This window comes from Rhea pennata, chromosome 4 (genome assembly GCF_028389875.1).
Source record: "Rhea pennata isolate bPtePen1 chromosome 4, bPtePen1.pri, whole genome shotgun sequence".
NCBI classification, from domain to species: Eukaryota; Metazoa; Chordata; class Aves; order Rheiformes; family Rheidae; genus Rhea; species Rhea pennata.
In genome coordinates this window covers 72,408,859-72,431,269 of record NC_084666.1, presented here as the reverse complement: position 1 = coordinate 72,431,269, position 22,411 = coordinate 72,408,859, and the positions used below count along the sequence as shown (strand labels likewise).

The following is a 22,411-nucleotide window of genomic DNA, read 5'->3' as shown; positions in this document are numbered from 1 at the left end:
CTTGGAAAGAATAGGGAACAAAAACTGAGCTCTCTGTTGCACTTTTGCCTATAGGCATTTTGCATTCAAAGGACAGACAAAGCTTCCTTCTCCCTCATTCTTTCAAGTGTGAGGGGATCCCTGCTGAGGCTGACCAACGAACCCAACCCCTGCCTGGTTTTGAGAGGCCATTTCATCTGCCATTCCCATAGCAGGGAGCTTCCTAATCCCTCCAGCCTCCCTCCACTGTGTTCCTGCCTGCCACGCTCTGGGTTTTCCCTCATGGAAATGCCATGTTGGAAACTTCACATAGAAGCTGTAGTGACCTGAGACAAACTCTCCATTGCTCATTCGCTGCAGATAACACCTAATCCAAACCCACTTCTCTCAGACTAGCACTGTTTCCACGGCCAAAAGCTCTCTGTCCGTAACTGCAGAAATGTCTTACAGCCCCAGCTCATCTGCTGGGACTCAACACAACACCCACAGTTATCTCCATTGGCTTCAGTAAGACCTGCGGGTCTCTTTCCCACAGCATCACTGAATAAGAACTTGCTCTTGAATTTCCTTTAACTGCTTCCATCCTGATGCAAAGACTTTGTCACTAATGATGACTGACTGTAATTGCCAGATAGGGAGACACTAGTTGTATTTAAAATCTCATTGTGGAATCCAGAGCTGCATGGGCCATGTTAGATGATCATCTGTTTCCTAACGCTTCTTGTAAAGAGGAGCTCAAGGAAGTGTGTTTTCCTCTCCCTCTGTGTGTATTATTCATAATAATGTCAATGTGGGGATGAGGACAGACCAAATACGAATGCATGAGAAGCCAAGACTATAAATGTGCAGCGAGCTCCTGAGTCTACTCGAGCTGCACATAGTGAGCATCATCTTAAGTAAAGATTGTGAATTCAGAGAGTAAATGTTAATTCCAAAACAAGTTCAAGGTAACTTCAAGTATTTCTACCAATCCGGGGAGCTTTAGAATCACATTGTCTCTACTCCTCCATTTCTGCATGAGAATCTAGATGAAGAAAATTACTGTCCTGGAAGCTATCAAATTAGAGAGAGAAAACATTTTAAAATACTCAAAATGAATAAATGAAGGAACAAACTAATTCAGATCAGCATGCAATTTATCAAAAATGGATGTTCTTGAGGCAAAAGTATAAGGTACAAAAAACCCTGCTCTTAATAAGCAAAATATTCAATTAGGAAGTCATGTAAACTTTTACTAAAAGTCTTGTTCATAATGTGCACATTTGAAAACACATCTCATGCCACAAAATGCTGGATTTTTATCTATTCCTGGTCTGAAGATGCATTTAAATGACTACAGCCCCCTCAGCAAATTTTGTCAATCCAGAGATATTGCTGAACTGAGGTAAGATTTTACTGATGCTGATGGCAGAGTGAACAACCACCACCACCACTACCACCCACTTATGTGCTTGTGTTTGACAAGGTGCTGCCACGTTTGCTCTCTCAGCACTGCCTCTCTCTGCAGCACCGAGCAGCAGCAGTTTGTCCCTCCTCGGTGGCGTTTCTGCAGATCTGCCCTGCTAACCTCAGGGCTGCAGCAGATGGTAGAATGAGCGTGGTTTTCAAAGCAGGGAGGATCAAGAAAAGCAAAGGTTCTGGGGCACTTTTTACACGCTCTGCAGCGGGAGTGGACATCTCATTGTGGCCAGCATTTAGCACAAGTGCCCGAGACGGTTGGTGAGACGTGGTCCCCGGTCCCGCTGCAGTGCCACGTGCAAGGGAGCAGAGCCAACTTCTGAGCTCCAGGCTTGCTGCTCGAGCAGGGACCACGGCAGAGGGCTGGGACACTGCAGCCCCCTGGCTCTTTTCAAAATCAGACTGAGAGATGCCAATGTGGTCTGACAGGAGGCCCCGGACAGCCCTACTGAGTCACAGGGAAGGTGTCACAACAGGGAGTTTGGGAAAGGGAGCCTGAGATGCTGAGATTACTGTTCCAAGAAAGCACTGTCAGGAAATGCAACTTTGGGGGTTATTTTCATGTCTTCAGGCCTTGATTTGGTCCTTTGCCTTCCTCTTAAGCACGTCTACCCTCTCCCGAGACTGACAATCAAATGCTAAATCCACAAATAACAAGCAGAGTTGCTCTTGCTCGTGAAACGAAAGTGGCAACTGGCACTTTCTCCTGACAGGTGGATTTAGGCATCCTGACGGCCAGCACTGTCTCAGAGCTTGGGGCTGCTCGTCACCCCACAGAGCAGGATTTGCTGTGACGGGCAGCTGAACAACGAGGCCCTCAGTTCAGCCCTTGCACAAGCAGCCAGCTCTGATGCTCAGGAGCTGCAGGAAGCGAGCAGGGCTTGGGCAGCAAAGAAGGCACAGAGCAGGGAAGGGCACAAAAGGTCCAGCCTGGAGAGCCACTGACCAGCCATGACAAGATCTCATTTCTGTTTCTTCACTCTACTGCAGACCTCCTGTGGGACCTTGGGCAATGTCCTTTCCTTCAGCTTTGCATCTCCTGTGCAATTCTAGAGCCCTGAGCAGTCTTGCCTGCATGAGCTTGGTGCCCCCAGCTCAGAAACTTTTCTCTTTCTGTTGGGGCGATGCGATGCCATGCAAGAGCGGCCACCTTACCAAAACAAACAGCTGGCTACAATCTGTATTCTTAAGCAAAAAAATGCATTATTCTGCATCTCAGCATATTGCTCCTGCATGAAACACAAAACAGAGTCAAAACCACTAAACCCTATTTCCTTCTCATCATCCAAAGCTCACGGCCTCAGTGAAATCTGGAAAAGTCAGTACTGGCTACAGGAAGTCAAAGAATGGGATGCAAATAGGACCCTTCAGAGGAAGGGCTGGCCCTAACACTCATGTCATTACCACTCTGGAAATGATGAGGTCTGTACACGAGGATCTTGCTAATTCCCAAGGAGAACTGTTTCCTTCCTGCCAACATGTACAGATTGGGTTGCAAAAAAAGGGCTTGCCACTCACAAGAAATTAGTATTATCAGATTATGTACATAGTCTTCCATGTGCAATATTATGATAAATCCTTCAAGGCTAGAGTAAGCATGTGAAAAGAAACAGTGCCACACTGCTTATTAGGAAATGGAGAGTTTTACGACGAGGACTTTTTCACGTGATCGGTTACCGAGCTATTTCTATGGCCAGCAGAAGCTCATGGCACTTACAGAGCTCAGGAGAACTACGAAGAAGCACGTGAATTGCATTTGCAGTCATTGCCACTGGAAGGAATAGGTAAGCTAAAATCCAGCTGTAAACTGCTGGCTCTCTCATAACACAATCAAGGGAGGGAAACAGAGGTGGTGAGCTTCCCTCAGTTTCAACTACGCAAACTCTTCTTACGTCAACTCACTGCCAGGTCACAGCCAAAATCAGTCAGATTATAGGAGGCCACATGTTCCCAAGGAAAAGGACTACTGGAAAAAACACCTATTAATTTCCTCACTTTGGGACTGTGGTTGTTTCTGTTTAGTAGGAGGAGGTGGGGGGAAAGAAGCCATGGTTTCCTCTCTTGCTCTTGAGGCTGGACCACTGCTTAACCATTGCCTCTTGGCAGAATAAAAGTATGAGGAGCAGGGGGATGCCAACCCGCTTCTTACAGAGCCCCCAAACACTACTTGGATGCTTTCAGGGCTGGTCTTCCAAGAAGCCTCACTTACCATCTCAGTGGAGGAGTAGGACAGCCCATCACCTGACAGCACACTTGTCCCATTAAATAACGAGCTATTAACTGCAAGAGAGGACAAAAATAGAAGTACTGAGCATGATGCCAAAAGCATACCTAAGCTATTAAATCAATTGTTACTAGATCTTTGTAAAAGAGCATCGAATTGTATTTGTAATCTCTTCACTCTGGTTAAGTGAATCTAAAGTATTTTTTCTGAGCGACTGAAAAGCATTGGTCATAAATCACTTAAAAAAAAAAGAAAGAAAGAAATTTGGTAAGAAAAACTTTATTTTGGAGTTCACTGTAAAAAAAGTAGATAGATAGGAAGATATATAGACAGATAATACATAATTTTTTGATTTTGCAGTATTTTCCTGAAGATTTCTGGATTAAAATAAACACCTCAGGACCTATCCCCCAAAGATAGTGAAAAAAACAAAACGCACTTCAGAAACCAGCACAAACACACTTTGAGAAGTAAAAGACAGGCAAAGGAGTAGCTGAAATTAAGAGAATAGAGTTAATTTATTTAAAGAGGGTCTCTGTCCATTGTGACCTACCTGTGTGTTTCTGTTTGCTTCCACAGGATTACACATCATTTACACTTTAGAATTCAAGTAGAAATGCAATATCTCCTGCAAACAGACTTGTCAAGCATGTTCCCAAGTTTTACATAGGTTTTGCATGTACTTTTTTGTCCAGAGAGAATATTTAACTTTCATTAAATACCCTATAAGGCACATTTGTTTCTTTCTAGGGCACATGCTCCTTTCCTAGCATCTCCAATCATGTCAAATGCCTCTTTGTAGACTTCACAGATGAGTGAAAAGGCCTTTTGCATGGGGCAGGCTGTTGCCTCCAAGCAGGAATACACAAGCAGGTGAGTTAAAGGAGCATCAGGCCCTGTCGCCTCATGAATGAAAAACTGTAGTGAGCAGACAGCACCAAGTTATCACCTCCTGCTCCTGCAGCTGGCTCAGCAGCGTCCGTGTTGTAGCGCACAGCCTTTACATTCGCTGTACACTCGCCTGCTGCACTCCCGCATGCTATCACGAGAACATGCAGTGTCAGCAAAGTCTGAAAATCTCTCTGCTTTCATTTTTTCCTTTGCCAGAACAGATCAAGAGTATAGAGGTTTTCTTTTCTTCCTCTGAATTCTCTGCTGGGCTAAAGAGAAATCTCCTACAGTTGTACTTCTTTTAACTCCAGGTCTAAATAGTTGCTCTGGGGATGCTTTTCCTCCTAAAGCGGAAGGAGCATAGTTTTTGCAGTTGTTTCTGTGTTTTAGCTTGTATAAAAGCATGCTTCCTTGGAGAAATGCAGAGTGGAGATATGTGGATCAAAGGGTAGGCGTGCACACTGCACCGCATAATGATATCCAGAGCAGAGAAAAATCCCATCGGCGATTTCAAAAGCATTACTTCACCGTCCTGCATGATATCTTCCTCCAAGCCCAAAGCAAAGGCCATTCAGGCCTGAAGGAAGAAAAGTGTCTCCTCTTCCCTGAAACATGAGCAACACCAAGAGCTGCCATGTTGTGCAGATATAAAATACTGCAGAAATGTAATGATGATTTGTACCTCTACTTTGCACCTTCATAAAGGGCTTTCAAAAGTGCAGGACATGAAGAGTCAGTCCACTTATGTTTTGTGAGTGAGAAATGGAGACATCTTCCACAACACTGGTGCATTTTTTGCAAAAGGCAGAAGAAAGTGTGCATCCTTTGGGGAACACAGTACAGAAAGCTGAATCAATACCACAACAGCTACGAATGACCATATCATCATTTCATTAATCTTTCTGGTGTAATACAAAAGGATTCAATGATTTCCAGTGGAGTGATGTGTTAAAAATGTCTAGTGGAAGGCAACATGGATTGTTCAGAGATATTTTAGACAGTAGTGGTGTTAATATTCCTGTTGGAGGATCTACACTACATGTAGAGCCAATGAAGAAGCTGCAAGTTTTTTTTTTTTTTTTGAAAGCACTTTTCTTAGCTTAGACTTTCCCAGCTGCTGCCCGTGACTTTGCTGCTGATTTTCTGTTGCATGGCAGGAGAGAGACCTTCCTCTACAGTGGCAATGAGCAGCTGATGGAGAGACTTGTTATTCCAGGAGCAAGAATTTGTGCTATCTTTTCCTTATGGGTATCTGTGTTTATGCAGAGACATTGCTATACGATGCATGCACCAGTGTATTTCAAACCTGTGAAAGGTGCCAAACTGTTAGTGTCAAGACTGACATGCTAGCAAGGATCTACGAGGCTATTTGTTTCTTTGGACACCTCCTTGCTAGTACATGTCAAATTCACCATGGAAGGGCATGCCACCAACCAAAGGATTAGAACAGCACAAGGGCCCAGCAAGTGCCAGGTGCTGTGTGAATACAGTAATCATTGTAAACTCACAGCTTTACACAAGACAATTGTTTTTTCATCAATGTCAAAAAAACAAATTTCAGACTGAGTTTAAGCCTGGGATCACTGCTTGTTGCTCCCTTGCCAGACTGTTTGCTGTTCTGTCTTTTCCCTCAACTTTGACAGCTTCTGAATCCCAGACATTATTCATACTATGACAGTCTTCACATCACAGGTGGCACGGACTCGCATAGACGTATCTAGCAGAGGTTGGTATGGCTAGAGAAAAGTCCCAGAGGGTTATTGGGACAGATTGCTGTCAGTATCTCAACTCTTATCCGGTCACTCCTCCTATTGAAGGTCTGATGATACCTGACAAACTAAGGGGGAAACATGGAAATGATACTGTACTTCATTCTCCTGATATAACCCCAGACGATGCAGTCATGTGATCCAAAAGCTTGCCCTGCATGCAGAGGAGTACAGATGGCACCTGTTTGATGGGGATAAGGCCTCATCCCAGAATGACTCAGGTGGCACTAGCAGGTTCAGGAGATCCATGAGAAATTGCAGCAATGATCCTATTACTTGTCTGATCAAAGATGAGTATCAGCCACTCATGCTCACCAAGGTCTGACAGCAGTGAACAGCTACCTCCAGACAGGTACAGAGCAGGCGCGGTATTTCCTCATATGACGCACACTGATCCTCTCACTGGCCACGACTGGAGACAAAACATTAGGCTGGATGGTCCTTCAGTCTGACCCAGTAAAGCTGCCCACGTGTTCTTCCATTCACATCCAGGATGGGTATTTTGCACATATGACTGAGCAGAAGGGTAAAGACTTCTGTCCTATATCCAGGCCTTGCTAACATTGTCCATGGGTGGTGCCAAGAAGCAAATATTATAATACATCCTGCTTGGAGGCTTAGCTTAAAGCCACTCAGGAACTGGAAAGGTCAGTAGGAGCACAGGACTCCAGTAAGTGGAGAACAGCGTGTATGTGTGTGTGGTGTGCGTGCGTGTGTGTGTGTGTAGGGAACCAACTACCAAATCTATAGAGCAAGAAAGAGTGGCATCTTAAAACTATCAAGCCACTTCCTTCCATCGCAAACAACTTAGTGAGCCCTGTGGAGGATTTTCTCTTTCCCTTTTGGTGAGTTTTGTTTCCTAGTTTACAACGTCACCATTGCTACCTGCGCAATTGCTAAGTCAACCTTACGTACCATTCCAGTGTTGAAAACCAAACAACCTATCAGTTCAGTACTATTTACTTAAAAATTGCATTAGTTTGCGAGAACAGCATGTTGGAACAAAGTGCCAGAATTTTGATGTTAAAGGAATGCACAAACTGTTATGAAGTAATGGGCCCCTCAAATAATGCCTCATCTTACTACTGTGAGGCATGGAGATTAAATCCCCAAGATCTACTGCCCAATCCTCCCAGAGTGCCCACACAGTGGAACATGGAGAGTACCAGCACGTTGCAGGCTAGGTCTGAGTGGCTTGTGTGCACTCATGGGAACATGCGGTCTGTCTCTAATATGGCAGCATGACTGAGGAAAGGGAACAAGAAGAGGAAAAGCTGTGTTTCCCTCTCATGTGCAGTTAGAAACTGTGGCCTCACTTACAAGGCTGCAGTCAGACCCCTTGTGTACTGGGATATTCTGAGGAGCAAACAGTGTGCCCACCTGCACTGCAGTTTGTGTTTTGAGGTAGTGTTACAACGCTGGAGTTATCCTTGCAAGAGATGGTATATCAAAGGGCCTTGAGAAGAGTTGAAATATCTGGCAGGCCTTTGACAAACACTGTCTTGGGCAAAGCAAGGTGCATCAGAATTGCACATCCAGCCCCTGTATAAATCCTATGCTCAAAATACAACAAGAACATGGCAGCACTACCTCAAGCCAAGCCCAGGTCAGCTGACCCCTTCTGAAGTCTCCCAGTTCAGGAGAATCAGGTCTGTGGCATTCAACTACTGGCCTAGCCCTACCTAAAGTGAGACGGCAATGAGACTGGCATTGGGGCCTGGCATAGTACCAAACATACGTATACGTGTATCTATGTGCACGCATGCGCACTTGAAATAAATCAGCTATACCCTGGGAAACAAACATGTGGCTAAGAGGCACGACAGATATAAAGGGACTCATGACAGCAAGTGTTTGTGAACTTTATCAAATAACACACACTAATCGTCCCTTCACTAGCTTATCCAGGCAAAGATCGCCATTGTATTTCCAGTACAAATATCTTATTAAATGAAAAGAGTGACAGCCAGGTTTCTTCTGCAGATGTCAGCTGTACCTTCACGTTTGCCCTCTGCAGTGGGTCTGTAGCCCAGCATCCAGATGGGCAGTTGAGACTTTTATTTTGGCATTTCTCAGTTCAAGAGTGACATTGCAGACCATTCCCCATTGACCTAATTCCTCAGCTGCCAAGAGAGGAAACAACCTTCCATTCAAACAGAAGCAGAACTGGACCAGCACTGAAGTCCTTGCAGAGGGCCTACATTTAATAATGTAAGCTCATAGTTTAAACAGATCCAGTTCCTGACGCATTTTGCAAAGCAAATTGGCTACAACAACTAGACGCTCTTCCTGCTTGGCAGGCACGCCAAGATAACCTGAAGATTACTTTGAGTACAAACCAACTTTCTTACTCAGTCCTCATTGTTTGAAGGCTCCTAGGAGTGGTTATGACTTCCGTAATGGTAAACCTGGCACACATCTGTTTGTATTTGGGTCCTGGAGCCTTCTTTTCCTAGTTGCACTGCCAGATCTATACTTATTCCGGATAAATTTTTCTTGCGGCCCACGCGCTAGTGATAGGCGTAACTCCATCAGACATTCTTCCCAACTGCTTTAATGAGGAATTATTTGTACTCTTTCACTCAAATACGCAGATAGAAGGTGTGAGCCACCCATGTTTGGGTAACACCCTGAATAAATCTAGCACCTGCACTTGGCAAAACAGCACTGTAGATACCAGGACTGACTTAGCCATCACCGCAGTGACTGAACCACCACTTCTGTCCCTTCACAGGCTCCTCAGAAACTGCCATTTAAAATTAATGACAGCAGGGATGTGAGGGGACAAAGATACAGAGGTAGCTTCTCCACTGGCAATGACCCGCACATGAGACATTCCAGCAAGCAGGGCTAGAAAGAAATTCCAGCTACCACTTAGGGTGAACCTCATCCCTAAGCAGGCCATACTACCTTCAAAATAAGGCTAACATAGGTTATCTGAAGACAGCTGATAAAGAAGGATTGAGCTATCTCTTTATTATCTTGGTAGCAGCACAACAAAAGAGAAAGCAAATGAAAACTTTTATCTGCAAAAGGGAGAGATAATAAAAAAATTTTCTTACCTGGATCTAATGGTTCACAGGCACAGGAGTAATGTGTGATGTAGTCCACTTTGAACAGGGAGTTGATTGGGTAATAATCTGCCAGCTTAATCATCTTCTTGAAAGCATCATAAATGAAGATGAAGCTGATAAGGGAGGAAAAACCTTCCTCAGTGAAGCGGGTGAAGTATTTCACCAGAAAGCTGGCATCAGTAGCTACAAGAATGAGACACTGGAAGGCCGACCAAAGACCAATCCAGAGGCGAAACTCCAAGTAATCAAAGCCATTGTCTCTGCAACAAGATAGAGAAGACAAGAAGGAAAAATACAAGGGGTTAGGTAACTCTGCATGGAATCAGCTCTTTACAATGAGAAATGGCAAATGTGCAGACTCTGAGACCTGTGGTTTTTTGTCTATGGACATATTCCCAAGTACTAAGTTTGCTGTCTCTTCTCAGCAAGTCAGCCCCATAAATCTATGCCATGCATTTAATAGTCAAGCTAGCAGAAAGCATGCAGAAACAGTCACTCCATTAATAAATGTTACCAGTGAATTCAAGCTCTTTTAGGCTTCCCAGTAAAAAGCTGCCCTGGGCAAACTCGGGTACAACTGTAAAGGCCCAAACAGCCAGCTGTACAGCCCAAGCACAGCTCAACTCACAGAGTCCCCAGCTTTACATCAGCAGAAAATGTGATCCGTGGTTTACAAATCTCCTTTGGAAAAACACTTTTCTGCCAAGCCTCACACTCAGCATCCTGCATTTGCCACATCTCAGGCCATTGCTCTATCTGCAGAAATCAAAATACCAGCAGAAGATAAAGAAATATAGAGCAGCAGCAGAAATAAAAAAGCTTGGTACCAGGCCATGGAGAATGATGGAGTGAAATGTACTGGTGTATCCAGAGAAGTGTGTTTGCACCTTGTTTTCTGCTCACAATTGCCATGCCCTGCCACAGCACAGAGTTCAAAGGAGGCTTTTAGGATGGAGCAAATGAGAACGAAGAGCAGCAGCGTAGATAAGGCCCTGCCAGGGAGATTAGTGCCCGTTCTGGGGAAGGGAGCAGAGGCCAGCAGCCCCAACCAGACTGGCTGGCTGCTTTTGCTTGGAAGCTGGAGGCTGTGCCCCAGCAGCGGGCAGTGCTGCGGGGGAGAGGAGTAAGGGCAGCAGTTTCTGGGGAAACTCCAGGAAGGGAGAAGGACCTGTGCAGACACCTTTGTCCGCATTTGTGCACATGCTGCCAACTCTGCAGCAATTCTGCCCTGTGTTCCCGAAGCCTGTACCTCCTCTCTAGCAGAAACTCGACAGGCAGAGGGGCTACAGGGCAGTTTTCCAGCTCAAGGTACTGCATCGCGGAGCAGAGAATAGACCAGCGCCCCACATGAGGCAGCTGCAACCTTTTAATAGTGAAAAGGGAGAAAACACTGAAGCCTAGGCAGGGCCCACCTAAAAGGAGGCAGATGCACACAGCTGCAGCAAAAAGTCAGGCCAGGTACGCAGCTGCTAAATTGCATCCCATTGCACTCTGAGCTGCCCCAGCTGTGTGAGCGCTACCAAAGTCAGGGAGCTCGGGGCTGGCTGAGTGTGTCTGAACAACGCGGTCTCTTTGGGTTCGAACTGCCTGTACGTCTGGCTTCCCCTCCGTAAGAGGGGCACAACAGCCCTAGGCAGCCTACCAGGTCTTAGGATGATCACTGAGGGTACATATATCCTCATAATTTTTTAAATTCATTAAGACTAAATTCTGGTTAAATTTACATTAAACTGTTTTATTATATGTTGCCAAACAAATTCTTCACATGAGGGTTGTAACTTTTCATCTCTTGCACTGAACAGGGAATGGAGTGGAGAAAGGAAGAGATGGGTTTCATAAAAGAAGGTGCCACCAAACTGCACTCTGCCATTAGTTAAGACCACGATCACACTGCAGTCTGAGTTTCTTCTGGGAAGGCTGGCTGTCATTTAACAGAAGCTCTCTTAGATATCTGTACATGCACAGAGTCAAACTTTCTATGAATCAGTAGACATAAAGTGTTTCTAATTCTGCTCCCAGCATGGAACAGGGTGTTGTGAATACAAACGACTGCAAATGCATTATTGAAAATCACAGCCCTTGACTGCAATTTTCTTGTGAAAAAGACTTCCTCCACAGAACTGCCACTCTGCTCCAGTACGTGTTGAAACAACAGCTTTTATAACCACCACCTCCTTTTCAGGTGAAAAATAACCACTCTCTCCTTCCAAAAGCCATAAAAAGTGTCCATTTTGCTTTTTTGCTCCCATGTGCAGTTTAGACCTGCAAGCTGGATGCAAACAGTTACAGCACGTGTATTCCTGATTTTATTCACTTATACTAGGCAAAAAAAGAAAAAGTGAAAAGTGCCCCTCCTGCTGCTCTGCTGCAGAGCTTTTAACAACAGGCAGCTTCCAATTTCCTTCCCAAAGCTACTCTTATTTTCTGTCTATTTTTTCCTAGCTTTTGTCTCTCTCTGCTTGCACTCCAGCAGTCTGAAGAGACAGGCTCCAAAGCTGGTCCCTTTTGCCTCTGTAAGGCAGAAATGAGCAGACAGCACGAATGAGCCTGGAAATCCCAAGGCCAGGCAAGTGGGGACTACGCTTCATTTTAAGGAGAAGGGGCAAGAAATCTCTCTGTGGCATCCTCTCATCCAAGACAACCCTCTGCCTGGGTTGGCACAAATATGGCTCAGTCTCAGAGGAACCGGAGAGTGGTGAGAGACCATACAGGCTTCAAACCCAACAATATTGATGATAAAGTAGTACTGACTTTGACAATGTGACACCAGAATCAGACTGTGCCCATTTCATCCTGCGTTGCACTATTCTCACACATACAGCTCACACTGCCACAAGTATTACAAAGTTTATGAAGTAGCCAAATAAAATCATCACACTCTAAAAGAGTCCAGTGTTAATACTGCAAAAGTAGATCTCACATAAATGTATCACCTGCAGGTCTGTACCTTAAAAGACTTCTCCTAGGAAGTACTCACAGGAGAGACCTGGTCATATTGTATCCTCTCAATTCTTACTTTACCAACTCAGATGAGTAACTACCCACATAGATGCAATATAACAAAGGAGATAAAATTAAACAACCAAACACAGCCTATGCCTCCTGCCTTGTTGCAACATGCAGCCACATTCAAGCTTAATAATTCAATAGGCCTTTTCTAAAAATAGCTACAAATGGCAAAAGAACTGTTCTGCATTACAGGCAATTGCTTTAGAAAGAAAGCTCAGTTTGTCTTAAATCCACTCTTCATTTCATGTTCTAAAATACAAGTCCTTCACAACTTACAGTGTTATGAGCTTCCTCTGATGAAAGAATGGAAGGCCACAAAAGAGATGTGGGGTATTTTCCATTTAACATAAAATTATCTTTTTAAACACCATCCAAAAATATCAGTAGGGCTACATGTGAAATTATCAGTGAATATACCAATTCCTTCAGGGAATCTCACTATATTTTGCTAGCATTACAGATCTGTAACAAAAGCAAACTCATATCAAAGCAGGGCCCCTACAGCTCTGGGTTTTAGACATTATCACAGAATAAATGGTAAAATAGTGTGAGAAGGAGAATCTCTTTACATTAGTTATAAGAAAAAAAGCCCAAAGCAATTAATACTGCAAAGATTCATCTAGCAATTCCAGAGGTCCCTTCCAACCTTACTGATTCTATGATTCTGTGAACTCTGAGGACAAATAATAATCTACAGCTGTTTATGCAATACATACTTCCACTTTTACTAATAATAGCCATGATTTCAAATGAGTATGAATGGAAGGACAAATTTTGGCACCCTGGAGACCTGTTGGATTTTGTTAGCAAAACCTCTGTGAGCTGGGTGTCTTTGATCCTATGGGAAACACACAGTGCTCAGGGAGGGACAGCACACCGACTGAAAGGAGTGCAAACCTCTCTGCAAATGTAGACTTGGCAAAGAGTTTCCAAAAAGCCCGAGGGAGATACGCACCCAACACACCGGGCAGCCCTCTGGGGCAAACATGCCTATGAAAATCCCAGCTGTGATTTCACTGCAATCTCTACAAGGAACAAATAGATGTTTCATTTCATGCACTAAATCCCTTCTCCTCCCCACTTCTAACCACTTAATTCCTAGCTAGTATTTTATTAGTGTGGGACATTCCTCCCCTCCTCCCTCCTCCATCCCTTTACTTACTTGCTAAAATTAAAGAGAAGCCTTTCAAAGACAAGGACAGGTCCTGTGCTGCTCAAAATTGTGAGTGGCTGACCAGCAAAAAGGCAAAAAATTGCTCCAGTCACTGCTGTGCCCAGAAAGCTCTCCAACACACCCTATGGTAGACATAGCAGAGATGTTAGTTGTATTGAAAACCCCTTTTTATAGGTGCTACTGCACACACAAACAAAAAAAAAGCAGTTACATCAGTGACTTGTAGTATGCTGTATGTTGATGTGTCCAAGACTAAGGGAAGAACATCTTCCATCATCTCGTACAACCACGTATGCAGATAAAGTCATCTGATACAGTTCATCACTATTGATGGCAACCAGCAAACCATGTAGTTATTTCTGAGGCCCAGAGTCTAATAATACTCTATTATATTTCACTATTGGGGGGGGGGGGAAGAGTTTCTAAAGACTGTTTAAAGGATATGAGAGCAAGCTGAAGCTGAAGACGGTTTTATGACTGTGCATAAAGACACACATCTGCAGTGCTCTTCAGATGGATATGGCAGAACACGATTCGAAGACAGCGCTCTGGAGCAGAGGGTTTTCTCTTTCTCTAATGGAGTAGATACTCTTTCTAGATAAACAAGATGCCCCTCTTTGAAATAACTGTTTTGGTAAGACAGGTACAAACCAAGCAAGGCTACTTCATCCAACAGCCCTGTTTTGAGACCCAACTTCATCAGATGTCACCAGCAAGCAATAAATTCCACATTTAATTGCCTCTGCAATTACCTTTGGCATGTGTGGCAAAACAGCTTCACTGGGGAATGATAAATGAAGATGCTTGATGTGTTCTTGGATTTTCATGTAAGTTATAGCTGGACAGTAGCCATTTTTAAAATGCAAAATGTGGATGCAATGTAGGTGGCATGTTTTCTTGCCAATAAAATGTAATTATTGACAGAGCACGCACTGTTCTACAGAAATGACAGAATTAGGTGGACCTTACCTTGTGTGCTCTTGTGCAAACTAAGCTATGTTTATACTTGACTGAGTTTTAAAAGAACAACAGGGAAGAAAAAAAGCTACCTTTTAAGTGAAATGCCTTTTAGTATCATTGTTCCCATGCCTAACAACTCAATGCTTAGGCTTGTTTTTCTAAAAGAGCCGTACTAGTAACAGAAACAATGCAGAGGGGGGTTGGATATTTATTGGTCCCGTGAACATCATTATAGGCAAGCAGAGATACTTCATAGACAGAGTTTGTGCCACTGGCAGGAGGAGCCACATGGTACCTCATAGCCATTCAACCTGCAAGACCTGGCTAGTGTCTCTGTGAGACAACAGTGAACTAAAAACTGAATCTAGACTCTTAATTTAAGCTGTGTTGTCACCCTTTCCAGGTGTAATCACCCATCAACTAGAGAAAGATTTAGGCATGGGCTTGCATGCTTCATTGTAGCTATATCTGAATCAGTCAGCAACCTTGTTAATGCTGCCTGTGCCTCACAAACAGCAACTGAGACCACAAGCAGCTCCTTCCTCCCGTCCACGGCAAGCTGCAGGGTCGGGGCTGCAGTCTGGCTGGCTTATCAGTGGTAATGAGAGGAGTTTAAATTGAGTTTTGTAGCTCTGTTTCTTGGAAAGACCCAAGTTTCCATCTGCAGTGAGAAAAGTGTATTTCGACTGTCACGTGTCAAACCACTATGTTACTATGCAAAGTAGAAAAATTTTTCTCTGCTAAATCCCAAGCTACATTTTGTACCGTGCAATCATCAACTACTTTTCTGGCCATAAAAAACTGCTCAAGCACCATCATTGCTGAGTCTACAAAGCATCCGCAAGACATTTGCGCAGCAAAGCAAAAGGTGAGAGGTATTTCCAAGCCTCCCACTCCTGAGACACACTCCATTGCTCAGCAGAGTGCTGAAACTGCTGGTGTGAGTAGAGGGGCCCCAGACAACCTGGCTTGTAACCACCATCCCATTTTGAAATGCTGCCGGTGACGTCCCCCATCAGGTCTTGCAGGGCTCAGCATGAGGGAAAGCCCTTACTGGGAAGCACTGCAGCCTTCACGTGAAGGGCACGCGGGTTTTACAGGGGACGTGGACAGAAGCCTCCGAGCAGTCCCCTTCCCATTTAGGGGACAAGTGAGGAGGAGGCAGTGGCTCACAGGAGACGGAAGGGCATGTGGACAGCGCATGGCCCTCGCCGCTCCGGCACTGCTCCCAGCGAGGGCCCTCGCAGCTGGCGCACAGGCTCCTGCCCATCTGGAAGCTCTTTTCCTCTGCATTCTTGCACACGGCTGCAGCTAAGAATAGTGCCTTTTCTCAGAAACATAAAACTCCGAAGCGAGCTTTTAAAGAAACGCTGGCCGTGTCAGGCGCTCTGCGGCGGACAGCACAGGCCAGGCAATCCTGAACGCCTCCCCCAGCGGCAGTTACATAACTCTTTGCAAGAAACAAGAAGCGTAAACTACAACGCAGTAGCCCCCAAAATACTGTTTTCTATGACAACAAAATGTTTGGGAGGAAAACTTTTCAGGGTTGCTCCTCAGCTGTTGAAGCTGACATAAATCCAGAGTTTACGAGGCTCTGCCAAGTGTAATTTAAAAATGTCACTATGACTGTGACAACCAGGCCCTCTCTTTCCCTCTGCGTGACACTGCAGTGTCCTCTGAGGGCAAGTCTTGTCCCTGCAGTAGTTTCCCTCTTTCACATTTTGGAAAACAACAATATAGCATGGCTCATGCTCTCAGAGGTCTTACAGAAAAGCTTCTGAACTCTTTTCTCCTGCAGAAATGCCAAATGCTTTGGCTGGGACTTTGAACAACTCTTCACAGGAACCTGGGCTCTGACTCCCCTTAGCAGCTTCCCAGGGGAACAGCCTCCGCAGCAGCAGAGCAGGGTGAAGTCTGGTGGGGCTTGGACACTGTCCTCGCACTCCGAGGGTACGTGAGCACATGAGCACAATGAACGTGCAATCTTTGCTCTTCTATTGGAGAGTCAAAAACCTTTTCAAACTCCCCCAGCAGTCAAGAGACCTAACGCCTTTTCAGCTAAAGACTGAAGAGGGAAGATAGCAAAAGAAAAGCCCACGGTGCCCAGACTCTCTAAACTTCTGACCCACCGGTGGAACTGGTCAGAACAGCTGGGTGTGCTTCAATTTCGTGCATGCTTCAAATGGGAGCATAAATAAAACCCAGTAAACTCAGCCACTTGTTACATGTGTGAAGTAGGTAAATGCTAAAGTGCACAAATTAGAAGACAATAAACAAACAGTATTTTCTTGCATTTAGCCTCAGCTATGCTATGAACTGATGGGAGGGATCGGATTTCTCCAGCAACTCAGTGATGATTTTTCTGCACTTTGTTCCACATTTGTGAATTAAAGTTTAATGTTAAAACGACTGCAGGGAGCCTGTAGCCTGGGCTAGCATATCCACTAGCACATCTCAGAGGGGTCCTTCTGCAGCACTAGGGTTACCAGCTCTTCTCCTGGAGGCCTACCTTGTTTTAGCACTGCTTCCTTTTCCTGGTTTATGCTGTGGGGCCTGGCAGCAGAAAGTCTCCCTAAGTCAAGTGGCAGCAGCCAAAAACCAGCTGCAAACTGCTTATGAAGCTACACATGGCGCAACATCAAGCAAAGCAAGGCATGACAACACCAGGGCCCCCTTTGCCATTCCCTCGTGCTACGGAAAAAACTGGGGCCGAGGGCATGAATTGCCTCCTCTAGTATGGACATGCAGACCAGCTGCTGCTGATCCATCAGCCAAAACAAAAGACAGCAAATGCAGGTGTCTTACTCAAATGACACAACCAGAATGCAAGCTACAGTATTGTCACTGCTTAACTAGACAGTAATTTCACCATTTGTCAGATGAATGAGTCATTTACACACTCTTCAAATGCCAGAATTTTTAAAAAAATTTAATTGAGTAAAGATTTTTTTAGTGAGCATTAAGAAACTCTAATTTCAGCTTCCGTGCCAAAGAATTTGCTACTTGATAATAAAATGTCTGTTTACTGTTATCAAGGCACCAAGGTACCAAAAAGGACTTTTTGACATAAGTGATTATGTGCACTAAATTTGGAAAAATGTAGTGTTTACCTTTCTTCTGCTCACTTTAAAAAAGATGTTACCTTGTACAGAAGTAGAGCAGAGACACTTTCCTCTGCTGCTCAGTGGCAGAAGAGTGATGCTCACTAGCAGATCCCAGAGGCCTTTTAATTCTCTACTTCTATTTGCTATTATTTCTTTTTAAGGTCATGCATCATGCATCTGTTTGCACAACTGCCACAGAGGCAAGATTTGGAAGAGGAAAAAACATCTTGGTACAGGTGGAGGGAAGTCTGACACTCCACCAGCTACTGAATCTTAGTCTAGCCTGTGATTTATGGTAGGGAAGTCTACAGCCCTGGACAGGTGCCCCCTTTTCCTATGTGTGTTTTACATTAAATCCGCATAAATAATTATATTATTTATATCTGCATAATAAATAAATAATTTAGTCCTTGTTACCATCAGCTTAATTACTGTTACAACATTCAGCATGGCTGCTCTGAATCTATGTAAATATAAGTTTTTATGTTTTTTTTCCTCTCGAAAAAGTTGTGGGAATACTAAAGCACATTGTTAGAGAATAATTCTGCTTCAGCCAAACACAGGCAATCTAGAGCAGTGCTAAAACAGAATCCCTTTCCTTCAGAGGAAACTGAGCCACGTCTTCAAGCCCCTACTTCGGTCTTTAGTGATGACACAGGGGAATCTGTCTCTGGATATACAATCTGATTCTCAAAATTTGACTTTCTATTATTACAGAATTCATCATTCTAACAAACTTGCCTTTTGTTCCTGTATCACACCTCCCGACTCCCTTGCTTTCTTATGCACTATTTTTTACAGTGAGGGAAAAGTCCAGGGACTGTAAGAGTCAGGCAGAGGATACACTGCTATGCTCTGCTGAGATGTAAAGTCTGAATCAGACTTAGTAAATCTCATTTGACCAAAACAGTAGAACCAAGACACAAACACAGAGCATAGACCTGAGGAATTTCTCTACATAGAAGGAGCAAGGATCCTCACCAAGCTCTTCTCTGTTGCCTGGCCATCTTTCAAACACAATTTAAGGCAACTGCTTCTACAATTCCTCAAAGGACAGCAGTCCAGATAGCAGTGAAAGAAAGCCAGTTTTCAGGGGAAATACAGCATACCTATATTAACTAAACCCAGAATTCAAGCTTTGGAAGTGGCCAAACGCCCTTCTACCTAAAGGCTGATTTTGTAGACAGTAAGAGGCAAAACAGGTCCTTCCTACTTGTTGATTCTAAAAATAATTGCTAACCTGCATGTTCTCTGTAGCATCACCAAGCAATCCTCCAAACGTGATAGCATTGGTCACTGTGGCCAGGTAGATAAAAAGAATGGCTGAAAGGGCTTGAATGTTTAGAGCATCATAGAAGTCACTGGCAAAGAACGGTGCTTTCCTCTTTATGTCTTTGATTAAGCCACCACAGAACCTGAAAAGTCAAGCAAGAGAAGACTTGCATTAAAGGTTTTACAGTCACTGAGATAAGTAATCAAAAACATTGCCAGAAATGAAGGATGATCTGAAAGGAGTGAGGTCATCACATTACATATCAGTCTATCACAGCTGCAATGATCCAGGGATATCATTCAGATAATATTGTAAAGAAAGATAATATCTTGAACATGGGATGCAGCTAGAAAGCATACTAGTTTCAGGTACATGAGCCCTACCTCTGCTCAAACAGACCACAAAAGTTTGCAGGTCAAAAAAACTATCGGTTTTGCTTCCAACTACATTGGTTGATGCAATAAAATGTATTAACTCTTGTTTAAATCCTTGCCTGAATTTCTCCATATGGCAGACACAATGGTCAATTGAGCCAAACAATTTGCTAAATGGAAAAATACTTCAAACTGCTAACCAGAAAAAGAACTGGACTTAAAATGTAAGTAAGTGAAATCATCTTGAAAAGTAAAAGAGCTCTACTTGAAGACACGCTGTTTTTGAACAACCATAGACAAGACAGTATTTTACTCATATGAAACACGATGTTTAAATATGGTGTTCAGCAGCACCAGTCAGGGGTATCTGAGGCCCAGCGATTCAGCCACCACCTAGGCTACGCACTGACCGGGAAGCCCTGCACCAACCATGCTGCGGGACTCTCTGGGCACTGTATTCTGAGGGGCATGTGACAAGAAAGCACAAGTTACCTCCTGACCCATCATCAGGAACTGTTAACTGCCTTCTTCACCCCCAGGTGCAAATTCAGGCTCGCAGATTTTTCTCCTAGAATTTAGATACTAAAATCTCCAAAAATACTCAGAGGGAGGCCACAAAAGTGACAAAAAACCTGCGTAGTAACCCTGAACTGCTAAGCACACTGTTTTATGGACTGCCACCTAAACTGCATTCTCACTTTGTTGAACTTTTATGAGGCATACACTCAAGAGTAATAAAGCTGAAAGTAAGGTCCTCAGGCACTGCTGTCTTCTTTATTTCTACCCTACAAAAGCCTTCATCTAGTGATTCTGCTATAACAGGAATGTCTGGAAGAGAACTCCGCTTCTGGCTAAAGCACTTCCAGCAACTGGAATTGAAAAAGTGGCTGTACCTGCCACGTGTACATCCCTTGCAGCCTGTTTAACTGCCCAGGCATGCAGACTTTCAACAGCCAACAACTGTATGGGCCTTCTTACATTTTTGAGTGCCTCATTTAAGACACTTGGTAATTTGCAGAAGGTGGCTGTTCAGAATGGTTCCAATAGTTTCAAGTTAAGCACTCAAAACCACAGGACACATTTGGGGCTCACAGTTAAACCTATGCAAATTTGAACAGTATGCCGGGATGGAAAGCTGAAGGGGCGAAAAGGCTCTAAAAGGGAAACACAGTCACCTTGGATGGATTGCACTTGGTATGCCACGCTGAGCAGCTTATTACTGACCTGCCAGTTCGTTGCAGTTCTTCACAGTCTCCATGGCCCCCACCTCCATGTCCTCCATCATGAGGTGTGTCTCCATTCATCTGTAAATTTTCTCCACCAGAATACATATTTTTCCTAGGCAAGAAGACAAGCCAAACTGAGGCTCATTGTGCTGCCTGACAGCTCCAAAAAAACCAAAATCCATATCGAGTTCCTCCAATAAGTCTTACATAGCCTTGCCTAAAACTGTGTTGTATAAAGGAGACTACAAAACGACCTGCTGGCAGGTCTCTTCCAGAGAGGAACACAGTGTGTTAGAAGGACTAAGCAGAATGGCAGAGTCTGGATGCCCACTGTATATGTTATATAGGTGCCAACAGCAGCACACTAATGGGTACAGAATTGAAGAGCTTCCTCTCCCCAGCTGTTAAGAAAGACCTGAAACTATTTCTAGTGTAAATCAGCATCTGACAATAGTTTCAGAGAACTTCAGCTATCTTATGCAAAAAGTTCACCAATAACCAAAACATTCACTCCTCTGCTCACACTGCCCTCCACATGCTGTACTGACAATACACTGCAAGCCTGACAGGGAAATGGCTCCTCACATAAGCCACAGGACCATTCACGTGTTTATCAAGAAGTCCAACCCCATTTGCTCACTTCCCTTAACACTGGCAGTGGCTGCGAGCCTCACAAACGAAAACACTGTATATCCAAAGTGGCAGCTCTTCCTGTCATCCTTTCAGAATTGGCACACACTGTCCTTCACCATAGGAATGACTCTGCCTGTATTTTGTTGTTACCTTTTATCTGAAGATGGAAGAGACTTGGGCGGCTCTATCCTAATGGCTGGATCCCATTCCCCAGGAGGGAGCACAATGACTTCATCCAGAAACTCATCAATACCAGCGATCAGGTCCTGCCGATCTTTGGCTTTGTAGGCAATGTCGTGGAACACCTGCACGAAACAGAGCCTCCATGGAGCAAAGTTTTGCCTTTCCTGCAGCGCAGGCTCCAGAGGCAGCTACTGAGCTATATTCTACAAAAACAACAGAGTCAGTCTCAAAAATTTGCTGAAAAATGTATCAGGACACTTGGCACAGTGGTGGGTTAACCTCAGTAAAAGATGGTCAAAATTTGTGAGCCCTTTTCTTTGGCTGTTGGTTTAATAATAAAGATTCTTTTCTTTCAAACATTTTGAATTTTTTGCCAAATATATATTTTTAACCTTTATCAAAAGTGTTACCAAAATAATTATCCATTTCTTTTGTCCAGCAAAAGCAGTTTTCAGTAAACGAGGAATTTCAATTGCACTACGAGAAGACAGTATAAAAAAGCCACAAAGAAGCATCAATCCTCTTTTTCCTGCCTAATCCAGTCTATCAAAAGCCAGGTTAGTTTTGAACCCTGTGAAATGGAAACAATGACAACATTTAATCAAAAATAACAACATGAAATACAAATTGGTTTTACTGATGAGCACAGCTGATGAGCAGAAAGAAAAATGCAAGTCTAGTATTAGTGATGAAGAGATGCGAAGACAGATGAAGAGTGATGAAGACAGAAGACAGAAGAGCTGGGACTGGGTGAGTGGTAACTAAGGGAACTGTTGGGGAAGAAAAGAGCAGAAGGAGATGACACAAAGAAAACAATGTAGATCAGCACAGATGCACCGAGCCCAAGAGATACTGGAAGAAAGAAGTTATAAATGAATATGGAAAGTGCAGTCATCTTATTGAGGTATATGATTAGCAAGTAATTGCTCACTACTCATGGATAATATATAACCACTGCATGAATTAAGAAGTGCTCTGGGATACAGTGCAATACAAACAATAAATCCTAGATGTAAACATTTCTACAGTAATTACCTGCGTAGTGTAGTGGTACGTTACTGTGATCACGGAATGTGACTC

At 43.9% G+C, this 22,411-nt stretch overlaps 1 protein-coding gene across 1 annotated transcript in view; it reads right to left on the bottom strand.

Annotated features, from left to right (window-relative positions):
* The window catches only part of SLC4A4 (solute carrier family 4 member 4), a 193,855-nt gene that overhangs the window by 33,129 nt on the left and 138,315 nt on the right, over window positions 1–22,411 (bottom strand). Inside the window, exons 10-15 of the mRNA XM_062574256.1 lie at window positions 21,299–21,453; window positions 20,514–20,627; window positions 18,883–19,057; window positions 13,567–13,700; window positions 9,384–9,655; window positions 3,647–3,717 (exon numbers count right to left, since the gene is read on the bottom strand). Coding sequence (XP_062430240.1) covers window positions 3,647–3,717; window positions 9,384–9,655; window positions 13,567–13,700; window positions 18,883–19,057; window positions 20,514–20,627; window positions 21,299–21,453 — 921 coding nt within the window. The remainder of the gene's footprint in view (window positions 1–3,646; window positions 3,718–9,383; window positions 9,656–13,566; window positions 13,701–18,882; window positions 19,058–20,513; window positions 20,628–21,298; window positions 21,454–22,411) is intronic.